This window comes from Drosophila mojavensis, unplaced genomic scaffold, assembly GCF_018153725.1.
Source record: "Drosophila mojavensis isolate 15081-1352.22 unplaced genomic scaffold, ASM1815372v1 contig_36, whole genome shotgun sequence".
NCBI lineage: Eukaryota > Metazoa > Arthropoda > Insecta > Diptera > Drosophilidae > Drosophila > Drosophila mojavensis.
Genome location: NW_025318858.1, coordinates 7,791,590 through 7,817,809, shown reverse-complemented (window position 1 = coordinate 7,817,809; position 26,220 = coordinate 7,791,590). Strand labels below are relative to the sequence as shown.

At 39.2% G+C, this 26,220-nt stretch overlaps 9 protein-coding genes and 1 long non-coding RNA gene across 12 annotated transcripts; 4 read left to right on the top strand and 6 right to left on the bottom strand.

Moving 5' to 3' along the window:
• Positions 1-173: 173 nt before the first annotated feature.
• LOC6576301 (mitochondrial sodium/calcium exchanger protein) lies at positions 174-2,198 on the bottom strand. Its single transcript, XM_002002256.4, has 3 exons — positions 1,517-2,198; positions 284-1,431; positions 174-203 (listed from the first exon to the last, which is right to left on the bottom strand). The coding sequence occupies exons 1-3, from the start codon at positions 2,196-2,198 to the stop codon at positions 189-191; spliced, it is 1,845 nt and encodes a 614-aa protein (XP_002002292.2). The 3' UTR covers positions 174-188.
• On the top strand, positions 1,361-3,068 carry LOC122757187. Of its 3 annotated transcripts, none has more exons than XR_006357127.1 (3): positions 1,361-1,451; positions 1,524-2,503; positions 2,551-3,068. It is a non-coding gene; the product is annotated as an uncharacterized LOC122757187 (long non-coding RNA). The 3 variants fall into 3 exon arrangements; XR_006357126.1 differs by having other exon boundaries at positions 1,524-2,720; positions 2,797-3,068; XR_006357125.1 differs by having other exon boundaries at positions 1,524-3,068.
• Positions 3,069-3,777: 709 nt separating this feature from the next.
• On the bottom strand, positions 3,778-14,991 carry LOC6576300 (alpha-2A adrenergic receptor). Its single transcript, XM_015165093.3, has 5 exons — positions 14,745-14,991; positions 11,301-11,939; positions 10,138-10,793; positions 9,821-10,074; positions 3,778-4,216 (listed from the first exon to the last, which is right to left on the bottom strand). The coding sequence occupies exons 2-5, from the start codon at positions 11,832-11,834 to the stop codon at positions 3,963-3,965; spliced, it is 1,698 nt and encodes a 565-aa protein (XP_015020579.1). The 5' UTR covers positions 11,835-11,939; positions 14,745-14,991; the 3' UTR covers positions 3,778-3,962.
• Positions 4,384-6,499, bottom strand: LOC26527202 (mitochondrial sodium/calcium exchanger protein). The gene is made up of 2 exons (XM_015165095.3): positions 5,688-6,499; positions 4,384-5,626 (listed from the first exon to the last, which is right to left on the bottom strand). Exons 1-2 carry the CDS (start codon positions 6,373-6,375, stop codon positions 4,443-4,445), a joined length of 1,872 nt encoding a protein of 623 aa, XP_015020581.1. The 5' UTR covers positions 6,376-6,499; the 3' UTR covers positions 4,384-4,442.
• LOC26527707 (mitochondrial sodium/calcium exchanger protein) lies at positions 7,720-9,694 on the bottom strand. Its single transcript, XM_015165094.3, has 2 exons — positions 8,881-9,694; positions 7,720-8,811 (listed from the first exon to the last, which is right to left on the bottom strand). The coding sequence occupies exons 1-2, from the start codon at positions 9,557-9,559 to the stop codon at positions 7,805-7,807; spliced, it is 1,686 nt and encodes a 561-aa protein (XP_015020580.1). The 5' UTR covers positions 9,560-9,694; the 3' UTR covers positions 7,720-7,804.
• A 2,078-nt stretch (positions 14,992-17,069) lies between the features above and the next one.
• On the bottom strand, positions 17,070-20,415 carry LOC6576299 (protein RCC2 homolog). Its single transcript, XM_002002254.4, has 5 exons — positions 20,308-20,415; positions 19,187-19,572; positions 18,543-19,124; positions 18,228-18,486; positions 17,070-18,158 (listed from the first exon to the last, which is right to left on the bottom strand). The coding sequence occupies exons 2-5, from the start codon at positions 19,526-19,528 to the stop codon at positions 17,881-17,883; spliced, it is 1,461 nt and encodes a 486-aa protein (XP_002002290.1). The 5' UTR covers positions 19,529-19,572; positions 20,308-20,415; the 3' UTR covers positions 17,070-17,880.
• Positions 20,416-20,484: 69 nt separating this feature from the next.
• LOC6576298 lies at positions 20,485-21,368 on the top strand. The gene has a single exon (XM_032729483.2). The coding sequence runs from the start codon at positions 20,575-20,577 to the stop codon at positions 21,211-21,213; it is 639 nt and encodes a 212-aa protein (XP_032585374.2). The 5' UTR covers positions 20,485-20,574; the 3' UTR covers positions 21,214-21,368.
• On the bottom strand, positions 21,276-23,365 carry LOC6576297 (sesquipedalian-1). Its single transcript, XM_002002252.4, has 4 exons — positions 23,170-23,365; positions 22,731-23,072; positions 22,450-22,674; positions 21,276-21,715 (listed from the first exon to the last, which is right to left on the bottom strand). Exons 1-4 carry the CDS (start codon positions 23,228-23,230, stop codon positions 21,423-21,425), a joined length of 921 nt encoding a protein of 306 aa, XP_002002288.1. The 5' UTR covers positions 23,231-23,365; the 3' UTR covers positions 21,276-21,422.
• Positions 23,366-23,468: 103 nt separating this feature from the next.
• Positions 23,469-24,510, top strand: LOC122757256 (ras-interacting protein RIP3). Its single transcript, XM_044008905.1, has one exon. The coding sequence runs from the start codon at positions 23,701-23,703 to the stop codon at positions 24,418-24,420; it is 720 nt and encodes a 239-aa protein (XP_043864840.1). The 5' UTR covers positions 23,469-23,700; the 3' UTR covers positions 24,421-24,510.
• A 67-nt stretch (positions 24,511-24,577) lies between these two features.
• On the top strand, positions 24,578-26,180 carry LOC6576296 (protein slowmo). The gene is made up of 2 exons (XM_032729482.2): positions 24,578-24,665; positions 24,795-26,180. The coding sequence occupies exon 2, from the start codon at positions 24,898-24,900 to the stop codon at positions 25,555-25,557; it is 660 nt and encodes a 219-aa protein (XP_032585373.1). The 5' UTR covers positions 24,578-24,665; positions 24,795-24,897; the 3' UTR covers positions 25,558-26,180.
• The last annotated feature ends 40 nt before the right edge of the window (positions 26,181-26,220 follow it).

Here is a 26,220-nt window from a genome sequence, read left to right as displayed (position 1 = left end):
TATAATGTGATCATTTATTTATATATTTTATCATTTAATATTCTTATTGCATACAAAAATATCGATAAATTAGATGTACACAAATTTGAAATTTCAAACTGCAGTGATGCCACCTATAAATCTCCAATCCTGTTAACGTCACATTGTTTATTTTTTTTTTATAGTCCGTCAGTTGTTACTTTTCCCTCCTATATTAAAGTGTGCTTGGAATTCGAATGTAAATTTAAATATATTTGTGTTAAAAACAAAATTTGGATTACAATATAATACATTTTTATTATACCTCATATTTATAAATTTCATCGTTTACAGCCTGATGTTCGTATGGACTAATAATGCCCAGGTTAATTAAAATTGCAAATATTATGTACAGACCATACATAGACATGGAGAAAACCCCCACCGACCGTCGCGCACGAAAATTCAACAAGCATATCCATAGAAGCGTCATCGTTAAGCTAAATGTGAACAATACAAACAATATTCCACCATAATTGCCAACCATGGCGTGCCATGTAATGCGTTGGCCCAATACTATCTTCACCCCCATCACGCTGCCGCAGTGGAGCAGAATGACAAGCAACGGACCCCCAATTGTCGCAGCGTACGCCATTTTCTCATATCCATGCAGGGCCATAGTTAGAATCGTGGCTAGATCGCCAAGGCAATTAGTTGCGGTTATTACCGTGGAGCTCATAAATTGGTCTGAAATACCGTAAAGATAGCCAATCATTTCGAACATTACACTTATTTCGGTGGTGCACTGAAATATTATAAAAACGGATCCCGTCAAGTTTAAGATCGAGAATATCCAATGGTATTTAGGCGGAGATCTCGTATCCGATTGGCAGAATATAAATATGGACAATGGGACAGTCAATACCAGAGAATATAAACCGTATACCGTATTCTGTGGTATGCTGGCATACCACATTTGTTCCTTACTTCTAAAAATCAAGGATTTTCCCAATATGATTGTTACAGCTGGACTAAACCATATTTGAATGCAATTGAGTAGCTTTGACCAACCATTCTTTGGTTCCTCGTAGTCCACTAACGGTATATACATGGTACAAAAAATCACCACTGGAGCACGTGCTACAAGAACGATTCGTTCAATAATGCCGGCATCGCGCCAAACTGCTAATTTAATGGGCTTGAATGCTAAGATGAACTCTGTAAAGAGACCCCGATTCATATCGACATAGCGTGAATCGCGTTTCTGTTCAATTTCGACCCGTTCATGTTCATTGGGAACTTGCGTCATGAAAGTGAAATTCTGTTGCCTCGGGTTGGTTGTACGTCGTTTTAAAATTTGTACGCGTTCTTCCCTAGACAGTTTATTTATTTCACCTGTCAAGGACTTGATTTTCGCCAGACGCTCAGGTGAACTGGGCATTTCATTTAATTCGAGTAATTCACGCCTTAGCACTGAATCAATGGTTGGAAAGGTAAGAACGTAATCATAGATCATTACTGAATCAATCTTGTTCATCGATGGTTTTTGTTTACTTACATTTCAGAGTATACTTGATCATTATCAAGTCGATCACATTGACAATCAAGTAGGCGGCATACACCAATATCAGTCCTATAATCTCAACATGGCCTATTGTGCGGTCAGTATACAAGCACAACTCCAATAACATTGAGCCAAATATTAAGAATAGCAGATCTCGCACCGTATTAAAGGCATGCATTTCAAATGTTGTTACATAGCAGACCAATCCACCTATAAACATTACCACAAACAATGATGTTCCAACGTCATTGGCGAATACGCAGTCCCGATCATTAACTATAGTTATTTGATATAGCAAATCTGGTATCGTATTGCATAATGCCATTATCGTGACTCCCGCTAAATGGTCGTTCAAATGAAGCACTCGAGAGATAACCTTCAATGCCGGAGAATAGTAAATATCCGCCACGTGTTCGGCACAGAGCAGCAGCACAAAGCATAGAATCATAAAGAGACCAACAAAGACATGTTCTTCAAAACGATTCCGGCATTTGAAGCTGCACGCCAATAGTTGTATATATGGCACGAAGTTCGTGCCATATATGCAACTATTGGCCTTTCTCACAAAGTCGCATCTCTGATCGTACGGAAATCTAATTACCGAATAACAATTTACTTTCGACCAAAAATTTTCAAATTCTTTGTCCAAATCATTCTCCTGATATACTGTGGTCATGATTCTGAAATGTGTATATATTTCCAATGTAAGTTAAACAATTTTTTTTTTTTTGTTGTTGTTTCAATTGAAATCTTTTGAAAACTGAATGTATTTCGATTGAAAAATCATACAGGTTTTGAAAAATGAAATGATCATCTGATTATAAATTAAAGTTGCATAGTGGCACAACAGACTGTTAAATACTCGCTCGACATTAATGGACTCTGGCTTACAACCTAAAAATGAATATGGGCCATATCATTTATACGAAAACGGCGCAATAATCGCTAGATATCATATGGGAGATATCCGAAGAGATTGAGGTACAAACGAACCCTTCGTCGAGATTAATACAAAAGATAATTTGCAGATGGACTTCCAATATCAAACTACCAGAATGCATTAATAACATCAAAATTTGCTATGATAATTGACTTGATGTCTTCTTTATCTTGGTCCATCATTAATGGCAACAAATGCAACGAATACTCACCCGACTCGCTGTTATTCTTCAACGATTAAAGGATTAAATTCGTGTTGGTAAAGAAAACATGTAGCTAGTAGTAGAATATTTATAGAATTTATAGATCCTCATTTTTTTTTCATTTAATTACAGTTTCGAGCACAAAATTATAATTATAAAAATACCGAGTATCTTGAAAATAAGTATTTCGAAAACAATTATATCAGAACAGATTTTTCTACGGATGAATATGTCAATGTTAAGTTTCACAATGTTAACGCAGCTAACAGCGCCAGTCAGTTAACAGGCAATTGCTAATTAGACAAAAGTCTTTTTACCCAGAGAATTTGTGATAAGTGCGCTCATTTGCTGTCTACATACAATGTATATTGATTAATGTGAGAATCTATAGAGCAAATTAAGAGGAGAAACTTAAGATTTACATAAATATGAGTAACAACTATGAAGTACATATATATTAAAAGAAACTCTTCTACGTATGGTGTACATAAATATAAGTTAGTATAACTTTAAATATCGGTAATCATTTAGCTTTTGTAAATTTAAATATCTTCTATTGCGTATGATTTACAGATCTTTCAGTTGAATGAACTTCAAAAATGTTAGAAAAAGTGTAGAAAGAATGTTTTACATATTTATATACAATATATATATATATATATATATATATATATATATATATATATATATATATATATATATATATATATATATATATATATATCTATGAATATATATATATTTTTTTTTAATTTTTGCTGTTTCTTATAGACGTAGATTTGTTAAATATTTGATTTGATTTTGTTTTGGTTTTTGGTTTTAGATCATGTTCAGTTTGATTTGTTTGTTTAACTTGGCTTAAAGCGTTTCTTATTGCTTATCTATGAAAAGGAACATAGTACAATATTATTATGTTTGTATGTAATTTCATTTAAAGTTTCAGCTTATTGACTAAACAACATTATAAACGAGAGACTAAACGAGTTTTGTTACGATTAATTTGTATTACGATTCGTGTTAATAAACGTTAATAACTATTAACGTGTGTAATTGTAGTTTCATGAATTGAGATGCAATTGAGAAGATAATGATAAATGCGTGTCGGTGTGTGTGTGTATGAGTATGCTGTGTGAACTTACATACGTATTCGTATCTATGTATATTAAATATGCCATCTCGCATTTTGCCAACTAATTGCGAAGAGAAGAACACTTCAAGACAGAACGGAAATGAAAGAAAATGCTATATATGTATGTAGGTATGTATGTATATATTTAAATTTAGTTTAGTATCACACACTAGTAGAGATAATGCGAAGAGGCCTGAGCTCTATACTGCTTCGGTGTTAGCTTTATTAACTTAGGATTGAATGCCCCCAATGCCGCTTCGTTTGTCGATGATGCCGCCGCCGGTACGGTGTGCGATCGAAAACGCGAACGTAGAAAATTTTGCATGGAGCGTAGGCGAATAATGGGCGCACAGGGCGATTGTCGTAGCGTGTTATGGTTGAGCGCCCAATAAATGATGGGACTAATGGCCGAATAAAAGTAGCCTGTTTTGAAATGTATAAAGATAAAGAACATTATTTTTTTATCAAGATCTGAAAGTTTTTTTTTTTTTTTTTTTTTTTAGAAAAGTCATCGATAGTAAAAGTTGAGCAACAAAGAAGCTAGTAGAGCGTTATTCACCTAAATTATACAAATAAAGAGTATTACGTTATTAAAGAAATATCTTAATATTTATTTGTCCAATTGTACTATACTAGTAAATTTTTGTTTCTAGGTCTCATAAGCATCTTGAACAAGAATATCGTGACTGTACGGGTGGATAATACCTTTCCGGATGAGCACCGCAAACAAAAGGAATATGCCAAAGACAGACATGGAAAATATGCCTACAGAGCGTCTGGCATTGAAGTCTAACATCACCGTCCATAGCATAGTAAGGAAGAGTCCGATTATAAAAATAACATAGGCGTTGTCAGCATAATTGCCCATAGCGTCATTCGAATGCGCAGTGTTACCCCTGAGTATGACTGCCAGCAACGTTGTGGTGCAACCGACGACAACAGTAAGGAAGCTGCTGCCAATGGTGGCTGCGTAGGCCATCTTCTCGTATCCCTGCATGCTCAGCGACACGCTGATAGCAAGATCACTCAGGCAGGTGGCCACGACCAGCAGAGTGACACCCATGAAATCGAACGGAATTTCATAGATGCTACCGATCACCTTCGTGAAGAGCGACAACTCATAGGAGCACTGCATGGCTAGGAAGACGGAGCCAGTAAAATTCATGATCGTAAACGCAATATGATATTTCGGGGGAGCTGAAGTGTTCGAATGGATGAACACTATGATGGCTAGTGGCACAGTGATTACCATGGAGTAAAGGCCGTACACCGCAAATTGTGGTATATTGAAATACCAGAGTTTTGATTTTTCCCGATATATCAGAGCTGACCCAATGATAATTGTGATAGCTGGATTAAGGAATATTTGAATGCAATTCAGAAGCTTACTCCAGCCGTCTCTTTCCTTCTCGTAATCCACTAACGGTATGTAGATGGCGCACATCACCACAACCGGTGCACGTACAATGTAAAACGTACGTTTTAATATATTCCCTTTGATCCAATCATCCATAAAAACGGGCCGAAGTGAACTAAAGAATTGTCGAAAGAGAAAACGATTCTTGTTACGAAACCCTCTATATGCCACTGACTGTTTCATTCTTCTAATAGATGGATGTCTCTCTGAACGTCTGGTCAAATATGTAAAAAATGCTTCATCTGGCTTCTGTATGGTCGACTGACGCGCCAAAATATCCACAACCCCATCCTCAGACAGCTCATCATATTTCTTTTTCAGTAAATCAATCTTTGTTTGAATATTATATAAATCAGGTCTCCTAACACTCGTATCCACATTCAACTTTTCCAGCTCATTAATTTGGTTCAGCAAATCTATGTTATGACATAATTGAATATGAAATTAGAGTACAATACTTGTGTAAATATGTCTTACTTCTTGTAGTACGGCGTAGGATTAGTAGGTCAGTCACACTGACTATCAGATATATAATATACAGCAATATTGAGGCGATACACTCATTCAGATTCATCCCATTATCAGTTCTTATAAAATAATCTACCATCACGACGCCACATACCATAAAGAGCAAGTCCCGGATTGTCGTTGAGCCGCTCATCTTGAATGGACTGATGTAGCAGACCAAACCACCGACAAACATGATCAAGTACAACCCCTTTGCAATGGCATTGGCAAAGTCTGGCTCGTCATCGTCGTGCACGGCCCACATATTGGCAACAATTTCGGGAAGTTCGTTGCCGAATGACATTATGGTAACTCCGGCCAAATGTTCGCTCATATGCATCATCCGGGCCACCAGCTTCAGAGCTGGTCCGTAAAAGTTATGAATAACATAGCTCATACAGCAGAGCAGCTCCAAGCAGAGCACCAGAAACAGGGACACATACACATACTCCTCAAACTGATTCCGGCACTTCAGATCGCATGCCATCAACTGAATATAGGGCACGACATTCGTCCCGTAGACGCAACTGTTGGCCCGCTGCACAAAATTGCATCTCTGGTCGTATGGAAAGATCTTCACAGCGTAGCAACTGACCCTGGCCCAAAACTGTTCGAATTCTTTATCCAACTCATTTGGCACATACTGCTTACTGCCCATGACTTTCAATTTCAATATGTTACAAAAATTATTTATTTGTGAATATTTATCAAAAATACAAAACTACAAAATTACAAAATTATACTTCGAACTGATTTCTACTGTGTAATATGGGAGCCGAGCCGACTGCTTTCCAATATTTTCAATGATATATTGATTTAGAAATTTTCGAAATTGAAAAAAAAAAAAACAAGTAAGAAAACTCTAGTCGAGAGTTCTCGACTAGATACTACCCTGAACCCAACAAATAAAAATGCCCATTTAGTATGGCTGAAATTTCAATTTCGATGTATTTAAAAATATAAATAAAATACCAAACTCATTTAATAAAATATAAAAATATTTTTAAACAATTAAAAAAGTTAACATCAGTTGAATCGATCGGGGTTCGAACCACGACTTCTCGATCGAACGCACATAAAGTATAGTTAAAATTTCGATTTCGATGTATTTAAAAATATAAATTAAATAGAAAACTCATTTATGAAAATATAAAAATATTTTGAAACAATTAAAAAAAATTAAAATCAGTTGCATCGATCGGGATTCGAACCGCGACTTCTCGATCGAGCGTCATGCAGCTAACACACTAGGCCAAAACTGGCAAAACTCAAATACATTCACTGCTGCTGCGCCATCTACCAAAACTAAACGAAACTAACAGCTGATGTGATTCAACGAATGTTTCTAGAAGAAGTTTGAATGTACATATGTGTGCACACGCATACGATGCTGTTGTAGCTGCTGCACGTGCGTTTGTTAATTGGCCAAATATTTGATTATTTTTTATTAATTTTTGACTGAACGGAATTTAATGAAACTTTCAGCATATGATCTACATATTACATTGAATATTTGAGAAATTAAAAAAAAGAAAAATCATTCACAATTAACTATAGTGGCACCTGATTTGAACTTGAATGTTTTTACTCGATAAAAACATAACGGGACGATTTATCGAATTATAAAAGCAAACTTGACGTCCGCGCTGTATATACGGTCATTTAAAAAAAAATTCAAGTCTCTAGCTCTTATATCTTCGGAAATCGACGCGTTCAAACATACGGACAGACGGACAGACAGACAGACGGACAGGGCCAAATCGACTCAGCTCGTCGCCCTGATCAAGAATATATATACTTTGTGGGGTCTGCCACGCCTCCTTCTGCCTGTTACATACATTTCAACAAAACCATTATACCCTGATTTCCCATTTTCAATGGGTTCAGGGTATAAAAAAAAATAATAATAATAATAATGTACAATTTAAATGTTAAATTATATAATTAATATTTCTATTAATTAAGAAACAGACGGAAAATAAAAAAATAAAAAAAGGATGGATTAGTCTAGAGCATTCGATTAGATCTTATTAAAAAAAATTCTTTTTTCACGCGCACAAATTTATTTATTTCTCTTTTCTTTTTCGTCAAGAATCGGATCCATGAATATTGAAGGAAAACTCTATTTGAAATTTGTGAAAAGTCCATTTCATCACAAGTGCAGTGAATAGAAAGTATAGCAAATAAATGGACATGGAGTAAATGCCCATCGAGCGTTGTGCATTGAATTTGAATAGCGATATCAATAGCAGCATGGATAGCAGGCCCAGGATCAAGAGAATGAATGCATTTTCGCAACAGATATTTATCATTTCTGCATCGGCATTTATGCCGTACAGAATAACTGCCGTGATCAGATTGCCACCTTTGCCCAGAATGATATTCAAAAAGGAGCTGCCGATTGCTGCTGCATAAGCCATTCGCTCGTAGCCCTGTTTGCAGAGGGAAAAGCTGGTAACCAGATCCGTTAGGCCATTGGCAATGGGACCGACAGAGACGTCCATAAAACCGGGCGACATATGCCTTAGCGTGCCAATCAGTTCCAGGATCAACGATATTTCCTTGACCAGGTGCTGTACGATGAACAAGCATCCAGTCAGACTCAAAATGGCAAACATCGAATGATGCTTGGGCGCAACTCCGGCATCGGAGCGGAGTAACATGAGCACGCATAGCGGAAGGCTCAACATCAACGAGTAAAGTACATAGAGAGATGACATGGACGTACCGCGAGACATGATGGCAATTGTTAGCGCCGGATTGAGGCATATTTGGATGCAGTTGAGCAGCTTACACCAGCCATGCCTGTCCCGCTCGTGATCCACCAGGGGTATATAGATGGCGCACAGCCACACGATCGGGGCGCGGGCAATGTAGAAGGCGCGTATTAACGCATTGGCCCGCTGCCAATCCTTGAGGCGACAGAGTTTCAGGCCAAGACAGCGTTCTTTCTTGCTATTCTGAAATTCATTGCAAATCGAATTGGTATACGAACGACAGGGTGTTCCAAGTCGTAGATCCTGAACAAGTATGTAGTACTTTTCTTTTATGGCTTGTACGTTAGTTGTTCGCAGCTGAATTTGTCGTCGCAACACTGCAAAACGAAAATCGGGAGGAATTACTGAGATAACTCACTACGAGGCATTCACTTCTATTCACCTACATTTCAAGCTGATGTGCTGCATATAGAGATCGAGTACATTGACAAACAAATAGAAGCAATAAACGAGAATCAGCAGCAAATACTCAGGGAACGTAATCACGCCATCGTTTACAGAGATATATTCCCATAGCGTGAGGCCATACACGGAGAATAATAGATCACGTATAGTCCGGTGGCTGTTCATCCGAAAGGGTCTCATAAAGCAAACTAATCCCCCACTAAACATAGCCACGAAGAGAACCAACGAGAAGCCATGGGACAGCTGAGATGCTTTCAGTGCCCTCAATTCCAGGCCCGACAAACTGCCATAGAGCTTCGGCAGGGTATTGGCAATTGATATGATCATCACTCCCGCCAGATGGTCATTCATATGCAGAATCCTCGCCACTGCACGGAGCATGGGCGTATAATAGTAATGCAGCACATAGCCCAGGCAGATCATCAACTCGAAGCTAAAGAATAGCAGCAGTGATATATAGACGAGTTCCTCGAACTGATTGCGACACCTGAATCGGCAGGCCAACAGCTCCAAATAAGGTACAAGATTTGTGCTCAGTTCACATTTCTTGGCTCTCCGCACAAACTCGCAACGCTCCTCATAGGGCTGTTCGAGGATTGCAAAGCAATTGACGCTCGACCAATACGAATCAGATTTACTTAGTATATGTGCTGAGACCATAATTGTTAGTTTAGCTAAATATTACATTTTTGTGTGAATGTTTATTTTTATATACTAATGTTATATATATATATTTTTAGCATGTTTAATATATTTAAGTTGGAGATTTATGTCAAGCTTTTCGTGCGATTTATACCTATGTCATTCATATTTATCTATATATATATATACATTATATTTTTCATTTATAGATAATATAGAATTTTGTCATATAATTTATAAGGCATTTAAAAAAAAAAGTTAATATACTGCTTCACTTACCCAATAGGAGACTGAAGTAGACGGAAGTTTTGCTGCAGTATTGCTTATAGCCGAAATTTTTATAGAATATGCAGAAGACATGCGGTGCCCAGCAGATGATAAAAATTAGAGCCGATGCAATCAGCATATTGGCCAAGTGTCGACGCGAACGCAGCGTCGATGTCTGTGGCAGAGGTATACCAGGAGTGGCTGGACCACGGCCCAAGCGATGAATCCGTTGGCGTTGCGAATGGGCGCGTATCTCCCTCATAGCTCTGTGGAAAAATATGAATTAAAATTGATGCAGGTGCAATTAGTTAGATAGCTTATAAGCTTACCTTGGTGAAATGGGATTGCTGGAGCGATAGGAGCCCGGTTCAAGTGCCGCACTGGAGCCAGCTTGCAAGCAGGGCTGTAGATTATGCAGCTGAATATCGCCGGGATTGATAGCCATCTGACCGCCTCCATTGCCATTGGATGTATCGTCCGCCGTTGTTGCACCGCCACATGCCGCTTGCTGTGCGTTCGCACAGCCAGTCACGATTACCATGTGTGTCTGGCGGCGTAATATGGGCATGGGCAACGGCAGCTCACCATGGGCAGCTCGCGCTGTCAAGGAGAGCGCGCACAGCTTACGACGTACGCCATAGTGATTGAGTAGAACACCCACGCCGGGCAGCACAAACACCGCGATCGTATGAAAGATGATGAACGACATGAACATCGCATTCGCGCCCAACTCAGAGGTGCAGCTGATGCTAACTGGATTCGGTGTTGTGTTTGTGCCCTTAATGACCACCGACTTTGCTATTATCTTATAGGCAAACAGGAATGGCGTACTGATCGCTGCCGAGGCGATCCATGAGAGCAGAGCCAAAGAGACATGAAGGTATCGCCGCTGTCGCAACTGAGCCAAACGTGGATGTTTCACGGTGGCATAGCGATCTAGTGATAGCATGAAGAAAGAAATAGTGCTAGCTGCCACTGGCATGACCTGAAATTAATAAGTAAGCAATTCCTCATCTTAAAATATCTCCATTAGATTTATTCTCGCGCCATTTATGTTAGTTTTTATTTTTTTTTATTATGCTGTTAAGCTCAGCTGGTGCTGTTAATAAAATGATAATTTTGGGATGTTTATTTTAAATTATAAATATTATTGATATTAAATTATAAATTTTACCGTCTATTCCTTATACAACTTGTATATTACTTTAACCGTTTAATTCCTTTAAACCACTCAATAATTTTAACATTGCTCTGCTTTTACCACTTTGCAGTTAAGCTCAGCTGGTGTTGCCATATAAGCGATACTTCGATAGTTTAAGGCAAACAGCTTTCTTATTGGGATTTTAAAAGTGCCTGAAAATTGCTACTCAAGTGAAAATTTTCACAATAAAATAATTTGGATAATTAAACAATGATGAAAATGCGCGCGAAACCTTTTTTTTTAGTGTAAAATGAAAAGTGAATGATAATTATACTTTGTTGTTATGCTCACCTGTACGTAGTGTATTAGTTTGCATAGTGCAAGTGGTAATGATCTAGTGCCGCGATTCATGGCCAGATTGAGAAGCGTAACTGGCGCTGAAATGCCCGTGACTAGGAGATCGGCAACGCATACGGCCAAGAGTAGAGGATTTCGCAGGCGCACCGATGAAGCCGAACAGAGGGTAAGTACCAAAGTCGAATTGCCGACGACGCCGCCAAAAACGACCAGGCCATAGCTTATAGCCAAGAGTAGAATGGTAAATGATGGTATCGCATGTTCCGAATCCGCGCCAGTGTCAAAATCATAGGGATCAATTAGTGTGAAATTGCCATAGTTGTCATAGTCAAAGTCTTGTGGCGAACTGCCGGCCATTCCATTGCCAAAATTGCCGCCATTGCCGCCAAAAAAGTTCTGCCCAAGTAGGGCATAGTGCAGGTCAGTTGTAGCGCTATCGTTATCGATATTGCTATCGACATTCGGCTGCTGTTGGTGCTGTCGTCGATATGAGTTTTCCCACCATTGCTGCAGGTTGTTGCTATTCATCCTTTTTAATCACACTCGTGTATTACTAATACTTGGCGCTGCCGATCGTTGTCGATGCGTTTGTCTGGCTGCCTCATTGCATACTAAAGGTGCTAGGTGCTGGTGCTGTATTGGAAAACGAAAAAAAAAAAAAAAAAAAAGAAATAGGTTGTAGGTAGGAAGTAACAAAATGCCATCATCAGTCTTTTATATACCCTATATTTTTGGTGAATAAGGGGCAGTTATCTTAGTATGGATAATATGTAAAAAAGCATATCAGATAATGCTAGAAATATATTTTGATATTCTATTTCTTAAACAAGTATTTGTAAGCCTAACAATTTTGTCCGGCCCCAATAAATAGGCTACGCCTTATTGGTATAAGTATTGTACGGGCTTTGCGTGTTTTATTTGGCGTGAAAACATGGCGTATGCGTGATAGAAACTAATTCGTATCATAAAATAACAACACAGAAACGTTATATAATTAAATGCAAGATAATAATCCAACAGGAAAATTATATAAATATTTTTCATTAGGCCAATCATTTTGGAATTATGAATTTCTTTGAGCACTGAAACTGCGAATCAAAATGACAAATATGAATTATGATTAAATGTCTATTAAATAATTAATGGATTGCAGTTGGGCACGAGGTATTTCAAAGTCAACTATTCAGTATTGCATGCCCCCTTGTTTTGTTTCAACAAGGACACACAAAGTGACAGCCACATGCATACCCATGCACAATCAAACACACACAAACACACACACTCATACACTTACACAAGAGACTCTGCCGCTACCGCTGCTGCTGTTGCTGCTGCTGCTTCAGTCGCCGCATCTGCCTGTGACACTGACACTTATGCAATGCGAAGCAGGGTGCACTCAGAGATTAGTGCTGCGCTTCCTTCCGCCGTGCCCCATTTTGTTGGCAAGCCAAAATGAATGGCAACCTTGCACTTTGCGCCCACGACAAAACAACCGCAAGGATTGGTGCCATCTCTCTACTCGTGGCGCGGAAATTGTGGGCGAGCTACAACTGGCGGCTTAATTGCGCGTTAAATCAGTGCACGGCGGAGAAAGGGCGCCATTTTTTAATGTTGATGCTGCATGTGCAGGAGCAATAAATGCAGTCTATACACTGCCAGGCTATTAAAAACTTTAATTGAAATTGTTATCCAAAAAGCAAACGGACAAACGCCAGAGCAAGCCAGCTCATTAAACTGGCAATGAAAAACACAGGGTGACTCAAGATTTGATAGCAAAGACGCAGTACATTTGGTTGGGCTATAAAAACCTTTTCAGCATGAGTCACCCTAATGTACTGTGTTGCTTCATGATTATAAGTCAGCGTACACATGTGTGTGGGTGTGTGTGAAAGACCGTGTGCGCACAAAAGCTCTGCCAGACAGCGTGCTTTGTTTGCATGTGTGTGCGTGTGTTTGTGAATGCTTGCGTCAGTTTGTATGGCTTGCTGTGTATCAATTTTGTTGTTGCTGCCAATTTTAGCCGCCGCCATTGTTCAACGCAATTTGTACACACGTGTGTTTGTGTGTATGGGTGTGTGAGTTGTTGTTGTCAACGTCAACGCTTTTGCCTTTTGCACATTGTGCCGCGGCTGCTGCTTGATGTGACTGACGTTTGCTTAATCTGCTTAATTTGCGTTAATTTAATCCTGACCTGCGAGCATGTGTCTCTGTGTGTGTTTGTGTGTGTATACCCACATGTTGTCGGTATCCATTCACCCTGATTATATATGTATGTGTGTGTGTCTATAACCTGTTGGCTAAGTTTTTGTTACAACTTATATCATTTATTCGATTATAATTAAAAACAAATAATTAAAATATTTAATACTTTAAATTTGTACATATTCATATTTATATTTAAATATATTATATAACCAATTTTTAGCCCTAATTACCTAAATGAAAATGTTCTATTATTCTCCAAAAATGTGTGTATATTTTTAGCAGCTCTGTTAGTGTGGGCGATTTCTTGGGATTCGCTTATTGAGAATTTTGAAATGTGAATCTTTAATAATTTACGTCACTCAAATGTCGGCAGCAGGCACAAAAGGTGACAAAAAGCGATGGCAAGCCATAGCCTCCATCCTGCTTCAACACAAAAGAATGGACAAACGCGAAGCCAATGAGAGATGAAAATGGCCGTATCCCGGCCCATGCAAACGTTGGAAAGAGATGGATTCGATTGTTGTTATTGCAGCACCCCGCTAATATGAAAACTGTCAGCCACAGGTGATTTAATAACAAGGCGCTTACGCATACAGTCGCAAAAAAGCCGCCAGATACACACAGCACACGCAAACGCACACACATACATATAAACTGAGATGCGCAACTTGATGGCGTTAGCTCGCCCGCTGCTTTTGTCTGTTCTTATTGATTTGACAGCTTACAATTTCTTTGTGTGTGTTATGTGTGTGTGTGAGTGTCCAGGCGTCTTTTGCGTGCCTGCCACAATACAAATGCCAAACAAACAAGTTACACTGTCTGTGTGCCTGCACTTGTATATATGTGTGTGTGCGTTTACCGTTGTCTTTTAGTTAAAAGCACCACACACATACACGCATACATACACACATTTTTCGGGAATGGCAAGTTAAGCAAAGTTTTGCGGCGAACAATGAAAAGTGTGTGGGTAGGGGCAAAGGCAAAGACAAGAGATAGAGACGGCGGGAGAGCAAGACAAAGAAATGCTATTGGCCATGTAAAAAACGACGCCATAATTACTAGCCATAAAAACGCGTGGCGAAAGCAAAAGCAGCTGAATAACAATTAGTGTTGTATCAAAAGGCGGCAACGGCAACGCCAACGCACACACAATCACGCCCACACACGCACGCCCACTCACTCCTATACACAAGCACACACACGTACACACGTTGAGTATACGTAATAACTTACTGTTTTGTTATTTCGCGCTTCATATGAAAATGTGAAGTGAAAATATATATATATTTTTTTGTTTTTGCAGTTTGTTGTGTTGGCGACTATAGTTTGTTGTTTACTTTATTGAAGGCACTGTAATTTACAGTTAGTACTATTTTCAGTTGCTTTGTTGCAGCGGGCTCGTCTTAGTCGTTGTTGTTGTTATTTTAGTTTTGTTTAAATTTTTGTTTTATATATATCAAATACACTTTTAGCAAATATTTTTTACATTTATTTGTTCGTAAGTAAAATTGTTTTTGTTTTCTTAATTTTAATAAAATGTTTTTTTTATGTGGATGCGTGCGTCTGTGTGTGTGTGTGTGTGTCTGTGTCAGAGTGTGTGTGTGCGTGTGTGAAAGTGTGTGTGTGTGTGTGTTGGGGAAAAAAAAACTAAAATAAAAGTCAATGTGCGGTGTGCAGAAATCGTTCCTCAATGGCGCACATTACACGAAAGGACTACGGCGGAAGACTGTCCTGGCTAACAGTGAAAATTGTGTTGAAGCCAAGCAAATACAGCCCAAGACAGCTAAATCCTGAGAGCGAGCGAGCGAAAGAGAGAGAGTGAGAGTCAGAGCAGAGTTCGGAGTTAAAAGTCGAGAGTAACGCCGAAAGCTTTTGACTGTTGTTGGGCCATGGCAGAGCTTTTTCAGTCTCTCGAATGCTTAACTTTCGCTTTCATTTGTGATAGCCGCAAGGTCCTTGCGGGACTTGTGATAAGAACTTAAATTTGGAAAGGAGCCAAAAAGAACAAAAAATGAATATGAATAAAACAAAAAAGAATGCTCTAGTTGAGACTGTTCGACTACGATATCCCCTAAACTCTTTGAAGGACTGTTGTCTCAATAATTCTTCGCTTATTTTCTGCTTATCCAAGAAAAAGCAGACACACACACACATGAGTACGCGTTCCTGCATACGCATGTATAAGGCTGAATACTTAGACCATTTCAGGCTTAAATACCTATTGATAATAAATTCATTGAAAATGAGTCCTTAAGAGATTTATAGAACAGAAGAAACTGTTGCCTATCAGTGTTGCCAGATTAGCTATTTAATAGCATTTTTAGCTATTTTTGAACCATAAATGCTATGAAAATTTTGAAAATGCTATTAGCTATAAATTTAGCTATTTTACAAACGAATATTTTGAATTTGATTTTAGTATTTAAAGCAAAAAAAAAAAAACATTTTTCGATTAAGTCCCAAATTGTACGTAATGATCTGCGCGATACTACCACCACGACTTTGTCGTACTTATACCATCACTAGTTGTGAATTTATACCATCGCTAATTCTTCTTGCGCAGCAATGGCAAATGCTGCCATGATTATACCGTGCCTTCCAAATATTTAAAAATGATTCCAGTTAATCAAAAATATAATTCTGATGATGATTTGGATGTGGACCAAATTGTAACATTATTAAATAACATTTAAAAATAAAATTTAAAGTAAATGCATAATGCATAAAGGTTTCAGCTATTTTGTAAGCTATTTTAAAATTTGTTTAGCTATTTTCAGCTATTTTTTAGAGACGATTTTGCTATTTTTATGTCTCAAAACCTGGCAACACTGTTGCCTATACCTATATATCAATGTTTTGGTATGTCTAATGAGTTAATTCAATTTAACTATGAGTATTTGTTTGCCTGCATAGGTGTTCGTCTGTATATCCGTCGGTCTGTCCCTCTCACAGACTGTCTCTCTGTCTGTATGCAAGGGAAGAACTACAGAAGATCATTTAAGTATGCATCGGTATTCATTTGGCATTTATATTTGGGTAAAACGAAGCAGCAGAGAGTGTTCCGATTGGTCACTTAAAGCTCGACTGCAACGACCCCTACCTGGCGGTGAGTATTTGAGTGAGAGTCGCCCTATATAAAAGGCAGCAGCTGCAGTATTTGTTCAGTCGCCCAGGCATGGTGGTCAGTCGTGCAGTGCAGTAAAATGGGTTTAAAAATTTAATGATCGTTCAGTTTGGGGGAAATATTTGGAAGAACTACTTGGATTTAAACTTTTAGAACTAGAGTTAAAAAATAAACAAGTAAGAAATATAATCAAGAATATATATTACTTTATGCGAGGATTCCTTCTGCCTGTTACATACTTTTCAAAAAACCATTATACCCTGATTTCCCATTTTCAATGGGTTCAAGGTATAAAAAAATCACTGGCGACACCAGCTTAAATTTCCTAAACATTTCTTAACTGTTTTTGGACAATCGTAATTTCTTTTATAAATATTCAAAAGTTTCGTTAGAACAATGCTTAAGACGACCTCACCTGAAATAAATAAATTCCATTTAAATACTAACATGTTTTCTCTTTATTTAAATATTCTTGTATATGATTAAAATGCTTGATGTTTTTTAATAGTTGCAACTTGTATTGGAGTTTCATCCATTGTATACTTCTTTTTTAATTTTTGTTGTATATATATTTATATATGTAACTTATGCCCCTAATTATACATTGTAGTTGTTTTTGTATTGTTTTTTTTTTTCGGGTTGTTCATGCTGTGATTATTGGACAATAGTAAATTAATGGATCTTATAGAACTAAGCAGCATTTCGTATTTAAAAATTATATTTGTATACATACATTTATTGTATTTTTGTTTTTATTGGAATATAGGTTTTTTTGAACAAATTTTAAGCCTAATTATGGGCGGAAATAAATTAAAGACAGCGATTCATACAAAATACTTTTCATAAATAGCAAGGGAATAGTTAAATAAATTACGAAAGAAACGTACTTAATTCACAAATCGTAATGCTGTTTCATAAATACATAAAAGATATTTGAGATATAAGTTGTGGGAGTTCGTGAGAGAGTTATTTGCATAGATAAAGTACTTTAAAACTTATAGTATGAAATGTGAATGAGTTAATTCTGAATTTTTCTCCTTTTTTTTGTTTTTTTTTTTTTTGTTTTTGTTTTGTCTTCAGTAAGTAGCAGCAGAGTTTCGTTGATCAGTTCAAGTTTTGTTTTGTAGTATCTATATAAATATAGCAGTATTGTTGTTGGCAGCGGTATACTTAATGTTTTATCATTTAGTTTTTTTATCATTTCTATATTTCTATATTCCTTTTATATTTGTTGCTGGTGTGTGTTTAATCTTCGATAGTATATTCGGGCATCTTCTCATACTTCTGCTTGGTGGCCTCATGTGTGGTATCCACAAGCAAAACCGTATGGGAGTAGCCCATGGTAACCTGAGGTATTTTAATGCCGTCCATTTTGGGCACCTCTTTTGGCACCGTCGACGACTTCTGGAACTCACCAATGCCCAGCTCGCCAAATGTGGGTGATGCGCCCCAGGCAATTAGAGTATCATCCGCCGATATCATAATTGAGGTATTGGCACAGCCAATTGCTGTTATGTTCCAGCCTGCACATAGACGAAGAATCAATGACAATCAGTTAAGTGAAAGATATGGATGCATAGATGTAAACATACCTGCCAGATCTTGCACTGGCTTGGGATACATGTTGGCTTCGCCAGTCTTCTTATTTTGGCCAAACAGATAAAGCAGTCCCAGCTCGTTGATAATCAAGCTGAAGGTTGAGCCGCAGTAGACGCTGCGTCCACCACGTCCTTGAGAATCAAAGAACTTCATGAGACGCGGTACCATCTCGTCCTTGGGCTCGGCATGACCTAAGCGACCAAAGCCCCCAAAACCCCAGCTATAAACTCGCTTCTTGGAGTCAATTGCCACCTGCAAAGTGTGTGTGTTAAGAGATAATTTTATATATAGAATATCATTACACGTACCGTATGATTGTTGCCGCACGCGAAGTCGACAATCTGTACACCATCGACAGGTGTCACATGCCCCTCCTTGCTCTTCTCAATGTAGAGCACAACCTTCTTCGGTGATGTCTCAAAATGGAATGACAACTTATTGGCATTCACAAAATACTTGGCATCCGTATTGTGGCCCAACTGACCGTATTCCGGCAAACCGAACGTATGCAAATTGCCCTTAATATCGAGTATAACTGAGAATTCGGCACCGCAGCCGATGCGTATAATAGGTGGGCCACGATAATTAATTGGAGTCGGTGTAAATATATTTGGATGAGCATTGCCCACACCACATTGCCCGGACTTGTTCTCTCCGCAGGCATAGACGGTGCCTGTGTCGGTGAGGAAGAGCGTATGATGCCGCCCAGCGGCTACTTGTACGATATTCAGCTGCTCCAGTGCTGGAATGAGTGTTGGCTTCTCCACCAGCTTCATATCCTGGCTCAAGCCAAGCTGACCACTGGGATTGCGTCCAAAGCCCAATGCCTTGCGATCCATGTTGATGAGTATTGTGTGTGCTGCAGCTGGTCCACTGGCAGCATACCGATACTGCAAGTTTTGGAATACGTTAATAATTGAGTTTTGGTATTATTGTTGCAATTTTCACGTACCATCTCATCTGTAAAGCGATGAAAGCTATACAGATTGGGACGCACTTTTGTGACATTTTTGCGATCCCGTTTGCCGGTTAGATCCCAGGTCACCATGCCTGCTATCAGCAGCTGACCCGGTGTCTTCTCCAGAGTCGCTAGCAAATCCTCTGGCAGCTTACTGGGCGGATCCAGACTATCGTGTGGTATTAGCACCTCCATTTGACCGGCAGCATGTTGCTGTTGGGCGACATCGTCGTCGGATTCATCACTGAACTCATCCTCGTAGTCTGATTCCTTCTTCTTTGGGCGACGCTTGTTGGGACCGGCCCCGTTACCACCTGCCTTGCGCTTAGCGGACATCTTTCAATTAGCAGTAATGCGTCTCTATCTTTGTCTCTCTGCAGCTGTAAAGAGACCAGCAAACATTGAGAGCCAGAACCAGAATTTGTACGCAGCAGAGCGTAGCGGTTGTTCATAGTGATGTGAGCGTGACACGATAAGCTAACATAAATACACATTATATTTTAATCTAGTATGGTGGCAGCTAAAACATTGATATTCGATTTAAATTCAATTTGCAACTAAATCATTTATTTCAATTATAATAACTTTTTAGTTATAAATATTTTGAATTTGCCAAATATTTGCACGCGTCGTGCTAGGAATGTTGACAAGCGCTCATCTCTAATCGCAGCTCTCACGCGCTGCTTGTTTCGCTTGTGTGTTTGTGTGTGTGTGTGTGTGCAAGCGTGTACGTGCGTATGTGTTTGTGTGGTGGTTTTGCAAGCATGGAAAAACAAAATGAACGCCAACAAAGTAAGCCCGCTGCGCTGCTAACGCCGACTGCAAAGTATTTTTGAACTTCTATTGAAAAGGCACAGATTTTTGCATGAAATCAAAGTATATGTTACTTCATAGTCTAGCAAATAATACGCCGCTTATGCCAAACGAATGATTTCGTTGAACGGCGGCTTAAATCAAATTTGAAATGTTGGCGTCACTTTTACAAAAACACACTGCGAACAAAGGCAGCATGATAAGGAAACACTTGCAAAAGCTTAACAAACCGTACTACACTACCTTACTCAGATTGAAACGATTCACTTAATTTTAGGCTATATTGGCAGTTGATAACTTACAATTCAATCTTCACAACTAATAACTTTTCGTATACCGTTCCCGTTCCGTACGGCGTACGCAGCAAAAACAACAAGAAGCAAAGCGGTCAGACCATCAGTGTATACACAGTTGCAAATAGAAAATTAACTTTAAAACACCTATTAAGTACGATAGTGCGATATACCGATATTTTTGGTATCGTCAATGCTAGGAGTATTGCAGCCCTAGCTATTTTTGTTATTATTAATATAAAAATAATAGTTTGGCATTCTTGAACAGGCCAGCATATGAATGAAATGGACAATGACGAGACTGAAACCACGCATTATTATCTGGAATGCGAAGGGGGTGTCGAAGAATGGCATTGGAATGTAAAGAGTACCAAGCTGCTGGTCGAACTCTATTCGGAACGACGCCACAGATTCCGTGATCCCAAAACAAGAAAACGCGCACTCTGGACAGAGATTGTGGAGGACATGGAACGGGCTGGCTACAAGGGCATCAACGAGGATATCTGCGATCGCAAGTGGCGCAACATGAAGAAGACGTATCGAACGTGTCGCGAAACATTGCGCAAAAACGGACGCAGGCGTGTCGTCTGGGACTATTATGACACCTTCGACGAAATGTTTCATAGCGAACAGGCGCCTGCTGAAGTAAAGAACGAAAGTGGAGCAGCCGAACAGCAACAGCCGGCGCATGTTGCATTGACTGATATGTGTGCATCCATAGACGCTCAAGCCCTGGGCACAGATAATGGAACAAAGACGGATCTCTCTGTCAGCCAGGAGCAGCAGCGACAATTGTTAATCTTGGAGCGCAATCGCATAGCTGCCATACGAGAGCTGAGCAAACGGATCGACGAATCCAATGCGATACAACGCGAACGCAATGATCTTCTGAGAGAGTATCTCACACAATTATAGGAGAGGAATTAAATTTAATATTGTACTATAATTTATATAAACAATTAACATATGACTCTGTATTAGTGGATAGGTCTTTCTCGTGTATGTGTGTGTATATTTAAATTTTTAAGGATTCTGGAAATTGAACATAAATAGATAATTGTAAATGTAAATTTTCAACATATAAAATAGGCCCAAAAATCGCATTTTTGCAGTTCTCCCACGATCTACAGCTGTATCAATGGCTGGGTTTGGCGTTCCCTGTACAATAGGATGTCGCGCATGATGACTTTGCGGAACTTTTCATGACGCTGCGTGAACCGCTCGGTGGCCTTTTCCTGGCGACGCTTCTGCTCCGCTCGATCAATGTGATTGTTGTTGCTTTTAGCTAATACTGTTGATCTGGCCGGTGCTATGGGCAGGTCATCATAGAAAACGCTCGGCGATGCACCAGTCGGTGCCTGACGTCGGCGTGTACGAGGCGTTGAATGTGGGCTGCCCGCACTGCCATTGCCGTTATCTGAAATATTGATCAACTGTTTGTAGCCTCGGTTTGGAAATATGCAGCAGATCTTTGCAATGAGCTCGTAGAGTGGCATAGCACAGCTACCGTACGAAAGCAACTGAGATAAGGCCGAGTTGAGAAAGAAATGCGCGCACGTTTTTGTCTTTTTTCCTGCACTGCAAATCGTTTCCCTAAGCGCAATTTATACCATCGCACAGGGCATGACAATTTCAAGCGTAATTATGTAACACATTTAACAAAAGGCCTACACAGTATTTTTTTTTTTTTTTTTTTTTTTTTTTTAATGAACTAAACAAAAGTTGGGCATTTATATAATGAATTTGATACTGATGTTCAACTTTTTAAGCTTTCCAACTGTCTATCTACTTTGACCCTGAAATTATTTGTACTGCCGTGGTCCCTATATGTTTATAATATATACAAAGTTATCTTCCTATTTACTATAAACAGCAGTCATATAGATAACCTACTATACGCATGAACATCTCGTGATCTTAAGCAAGCCATGCTCTACTATAGCCTAATAATTACTAATTTGCAGGGTATCATAAATGTTAATTTGCAGTATTAAGTAAATTTGTCAAGCTATGCAGGGTATCCGCATCACCGGCTAGCTCAATAGTTTTCGGTCATTGTCGCTCTCTTTAGTCTGCCGTGTAACGGTATGGTTAGAATCTTAACGAAACAGCTGCCGCGTGACGCAGTCAGTGACGTCATCGATGACTTACCTATACTGTGCAGCTCCTGTTGAGTTGATTTCGCTTTGCCCACCGCATAGTAGTCAGAGATGTAGGGCATCGGAGATATGACCACACCGCCTCGTACACCACCCGCTTCGATTGGCGGCGGCGGCGGTGGGCGGTTGAAGGGATTTGGACGTCTGGGTGGCGGGACAGGTTTGCCCTGGCCATCGGTTACCGTTTGATGTGGATCACTACGCTCACTGCGCATCTCTGCAACAGAATGTAGTTAGTAGAATATATAGAGAGTAGATGTTATTGTCGCCTACTGTTGCGAGAGTATTCGATCTCTTGCAGCTGACGTTGCAACTCAGCAACAATGATCCGTTTATATTCGTAGCCAGCGCATGTCAAGGCCTTCATCCAGGCCTCCATGCACTCTTGTGTATCGGCAGCCAGTATATAGGTGCGATTGCCATTGAAGGCGATCTCAAAGCAGTAGTTGTCGGCATCCGATTCCTCCGATAGTTCTATGGTGCATCCCTCCACTATAATCAGGCCCAGCGGCTCCTTGTCCAGGCGCGACTCGAAATAGAATAGCAAATTGCCTTTGAGCACAAAATAGCGTCGTTGAAATGCTTTATTGACTACACCCCGCTTGTTGAGGAAACCTGCAAGTGATTATTAATAGCACAAATATGTTAGGTATTCATTCTTATTCTTATTTTTTTTTTTTTTTTAATTTTTTAGAGTATTCAATTTATTTACCCTCCATGTCAAACGGTGGCGTTCGGGCAAAAACACATAGGTTCTTTTCGTTGATTTTCATAGCGGCTCATTAACTAAAAAGATTTGTTCCGTGAAATCATTTAAAAAATGGGCTTTGCTTTAATTTGGCAATATTCAATATTTCATTCACATATCTATGTCAATAAATGCGTCGTACATCAATTCATAACCAACGCCAAAACAGCTGTTTTTGACATCAAACAATGTTACCACGCGAAATTTAGATTAAAAAATTATGGGCTAAAGGTGGCTGTTGAATGTCTCAAATTCGATTGTAAAAAATTTTAATATTTCTAGACATTTCTTTGCTGCTTTATTAAACAAATAATGTGGATAAACTTAAATTCATACTATTATTAAATGAGATTATTCAAATAAGTATTTAATAAGATTGGTATATTCTTCCCATCGAAACTCATCTTCAAAATAATCGACGATTTGCATACATTGCATCTCTATCTCTAGCTGACGCTAGGTCAAGTTGACATTGTAAAGAATTTCTGCACGAAAATGTCGTATTTATTAACTGAAATCGCCCTTGAAATGCTGGGCTATAAGTTTTACGATACAAATGGTGTATTCCATTTAATCAACTTTCAACAATCGACAGAATCTGCCCAATCCGAGGGACAGACACATCCACAAGAACCCTCCTTATCGGAGTTTATTGATAGGCCAACCGACGCGGAATCCGAGAAGAATAATAGACAAAAGGCACACGACCAGGCACAGCCATCAACTGTTCCCTCAACCATACAACTGCGCGGCGCTCCCGTTCGTGCATTGGCTAAAATGATGGAATTCCAGAACGACAAACAGCAGCAACAGGCACAGAAGCAACAAACACAACCGCAGCCGCAAGTGCAGCCCCAGCATCAGCAGCAGCAACAAAAGCCGCCGAAACGATTATCTAGCTCGTCAGTTGAGGCTGAACAAGCAAACACCACAAATCCAACCCGTCGAACGCCCGCGAAAGCTTTGGCCAATATTTTGACCTATGAAAAGTTTAAAATACGCAATCAAATAAAAATGCGAATGGAAAAAACAGTGAAGAAAGAACCGGGAAGTCCCAGTCAGGAGGCGCTGCAAGAATGTCTTATGGCGGAGTTGAAAAAATTAGTAAAAGACGCTAACGATATGCGGGAGTTTCGGCAGTTCTTGGAAGAGCGTCTAAAGCGCATTGATCCGTGTCCATATGAAAACTACGTTCTTACGTTTCCTGCGGAATAATTTCAGTATACATTTATGTTACTGTGTAAAAATATTAAAAGGCGACTTATAAAGTTCACATTTTAGTTAATATATTTACATTTAAACAACCGTTTCAGTGTTGTCCCACTTACGTTGTTGATACCTAACGATGTTTTTAAAGAGTGTTCACATGTGTATTATTTATAGTTATCGACATACCGATTAAACCGACAGACACATCGATAGCCGAACAGTCACACTACTCGCAGAACACCTGAGTAAAGGTCGGTCTTCTGTATTTGTCACCAAAAAACTTCTGAAATTTTTTCTCAAAATTTTTTTGTAAAACGATTCTAAACACATTACTTTTACATTTACATTTTATTCTGTCCTGTTGCCTCGGCGATAAATAGGCAGCCCCTAGTGTCGCGCCTCGATTGCGAAACAACAGCAACGACGAAGAGACGAATACGTATAAAAGAGAGAAAAGAGGTGAACGCCAGCAACGCTTGCATAATGAAAATCTGGACGTCCGAGCATGTCTTCAACCATCCATGGGAGACGGTCACCCAGGCCGCCTGGCGAAAGTATCCAAATCCAATGACACCGTCTATTATTGGCACGGATGTCGTGGAGCGTCGAGTGGTAAATGGAGTTCTGCACACTCACCGTCTAGTTCAATCCAAATGGTATTTCCCAAAGTGGACGCACGCGCTGATTGGCACGGCGAAGACTTGTTTTGCCAGCGAACGCTCCACTGTGGATCCGCAGCGTAAACAGATGGTCTTAAAGACAAATAACTTAACATTTTGCCGCAATATCAGCGTTGACGAGGTTCTCTACTATGAGCCGCATCCGGGCGATGCAACAAAAACGCTGCTCAAACAAGAGGCTACAGTAACTGTCTATGGCGTGCCTCTCTCACATTATATGGAAGATCTGCTAACCTCCACGATTAGTTCGAATGCGGGCAAGGGTCGCCAAGGACTCGAATGGGTCATTGGCCTGATCAATACGGAGGTGAAGAGCATTGCCGATTCAGCTGCACGGGGCACAGACGAACTGATACACAGTACGCGGCGTTCCATTGACGAGGTCACGGAGAGCGCGCGTAAAAGTATGGATGAGATTGGTGCACAGGCGGCCAAAGCGGCGAAAGCCATGCACATAACATAGATGCTATCGATAACGAGGGTAGATAACTATTTATCTATCTAGCACCATAATTGTAAGTGGGTGCCGTTATTTTGGACGTAGTGAATTGGAATTTACCGTTGTAGGCGCATCGTCGGGTACGCTGCTTTGTCGTAGTACAACAAAAAAAACAACACGCATAAAATAATCGAACGAACCTTAAACACACACACACACACACACACACATACAAAACAATAATTCAACATAATCTTTTCTCTTTGATAAATAGCAAACGAACTATTCGTCTGCTTTGATATATTTTTTAAAATCAAATTGAAAAAAAAAAAAAAAAAACCAAAAAAAAAAAGTCGAACCTTTTCCATATGAAAGCTGCGCGTTGCTCTGATTACTATTACGAGGGTCAGCCCGTTAGGCAACTTAATCCACACAACAACAATAGCAGCCAAAACAACAATGTCATCAGATGAAGCAGCTGCACCAACAGAGGGAGCAGCATAGTAGCAAAAGTTATTTATTCATAAATAAAAACTAATATATAGTTTGTAATATATGCAACAAGTTGAAAAAAGAAAAATTAAAAAAAAAAAAATTAAATAAAAAGCGAGTCAGATAATAAATCAAGAAGCGCTCTAAGAAAACAATTCACAAATTTATTACATTATTAAAATTGTATTCTAAATT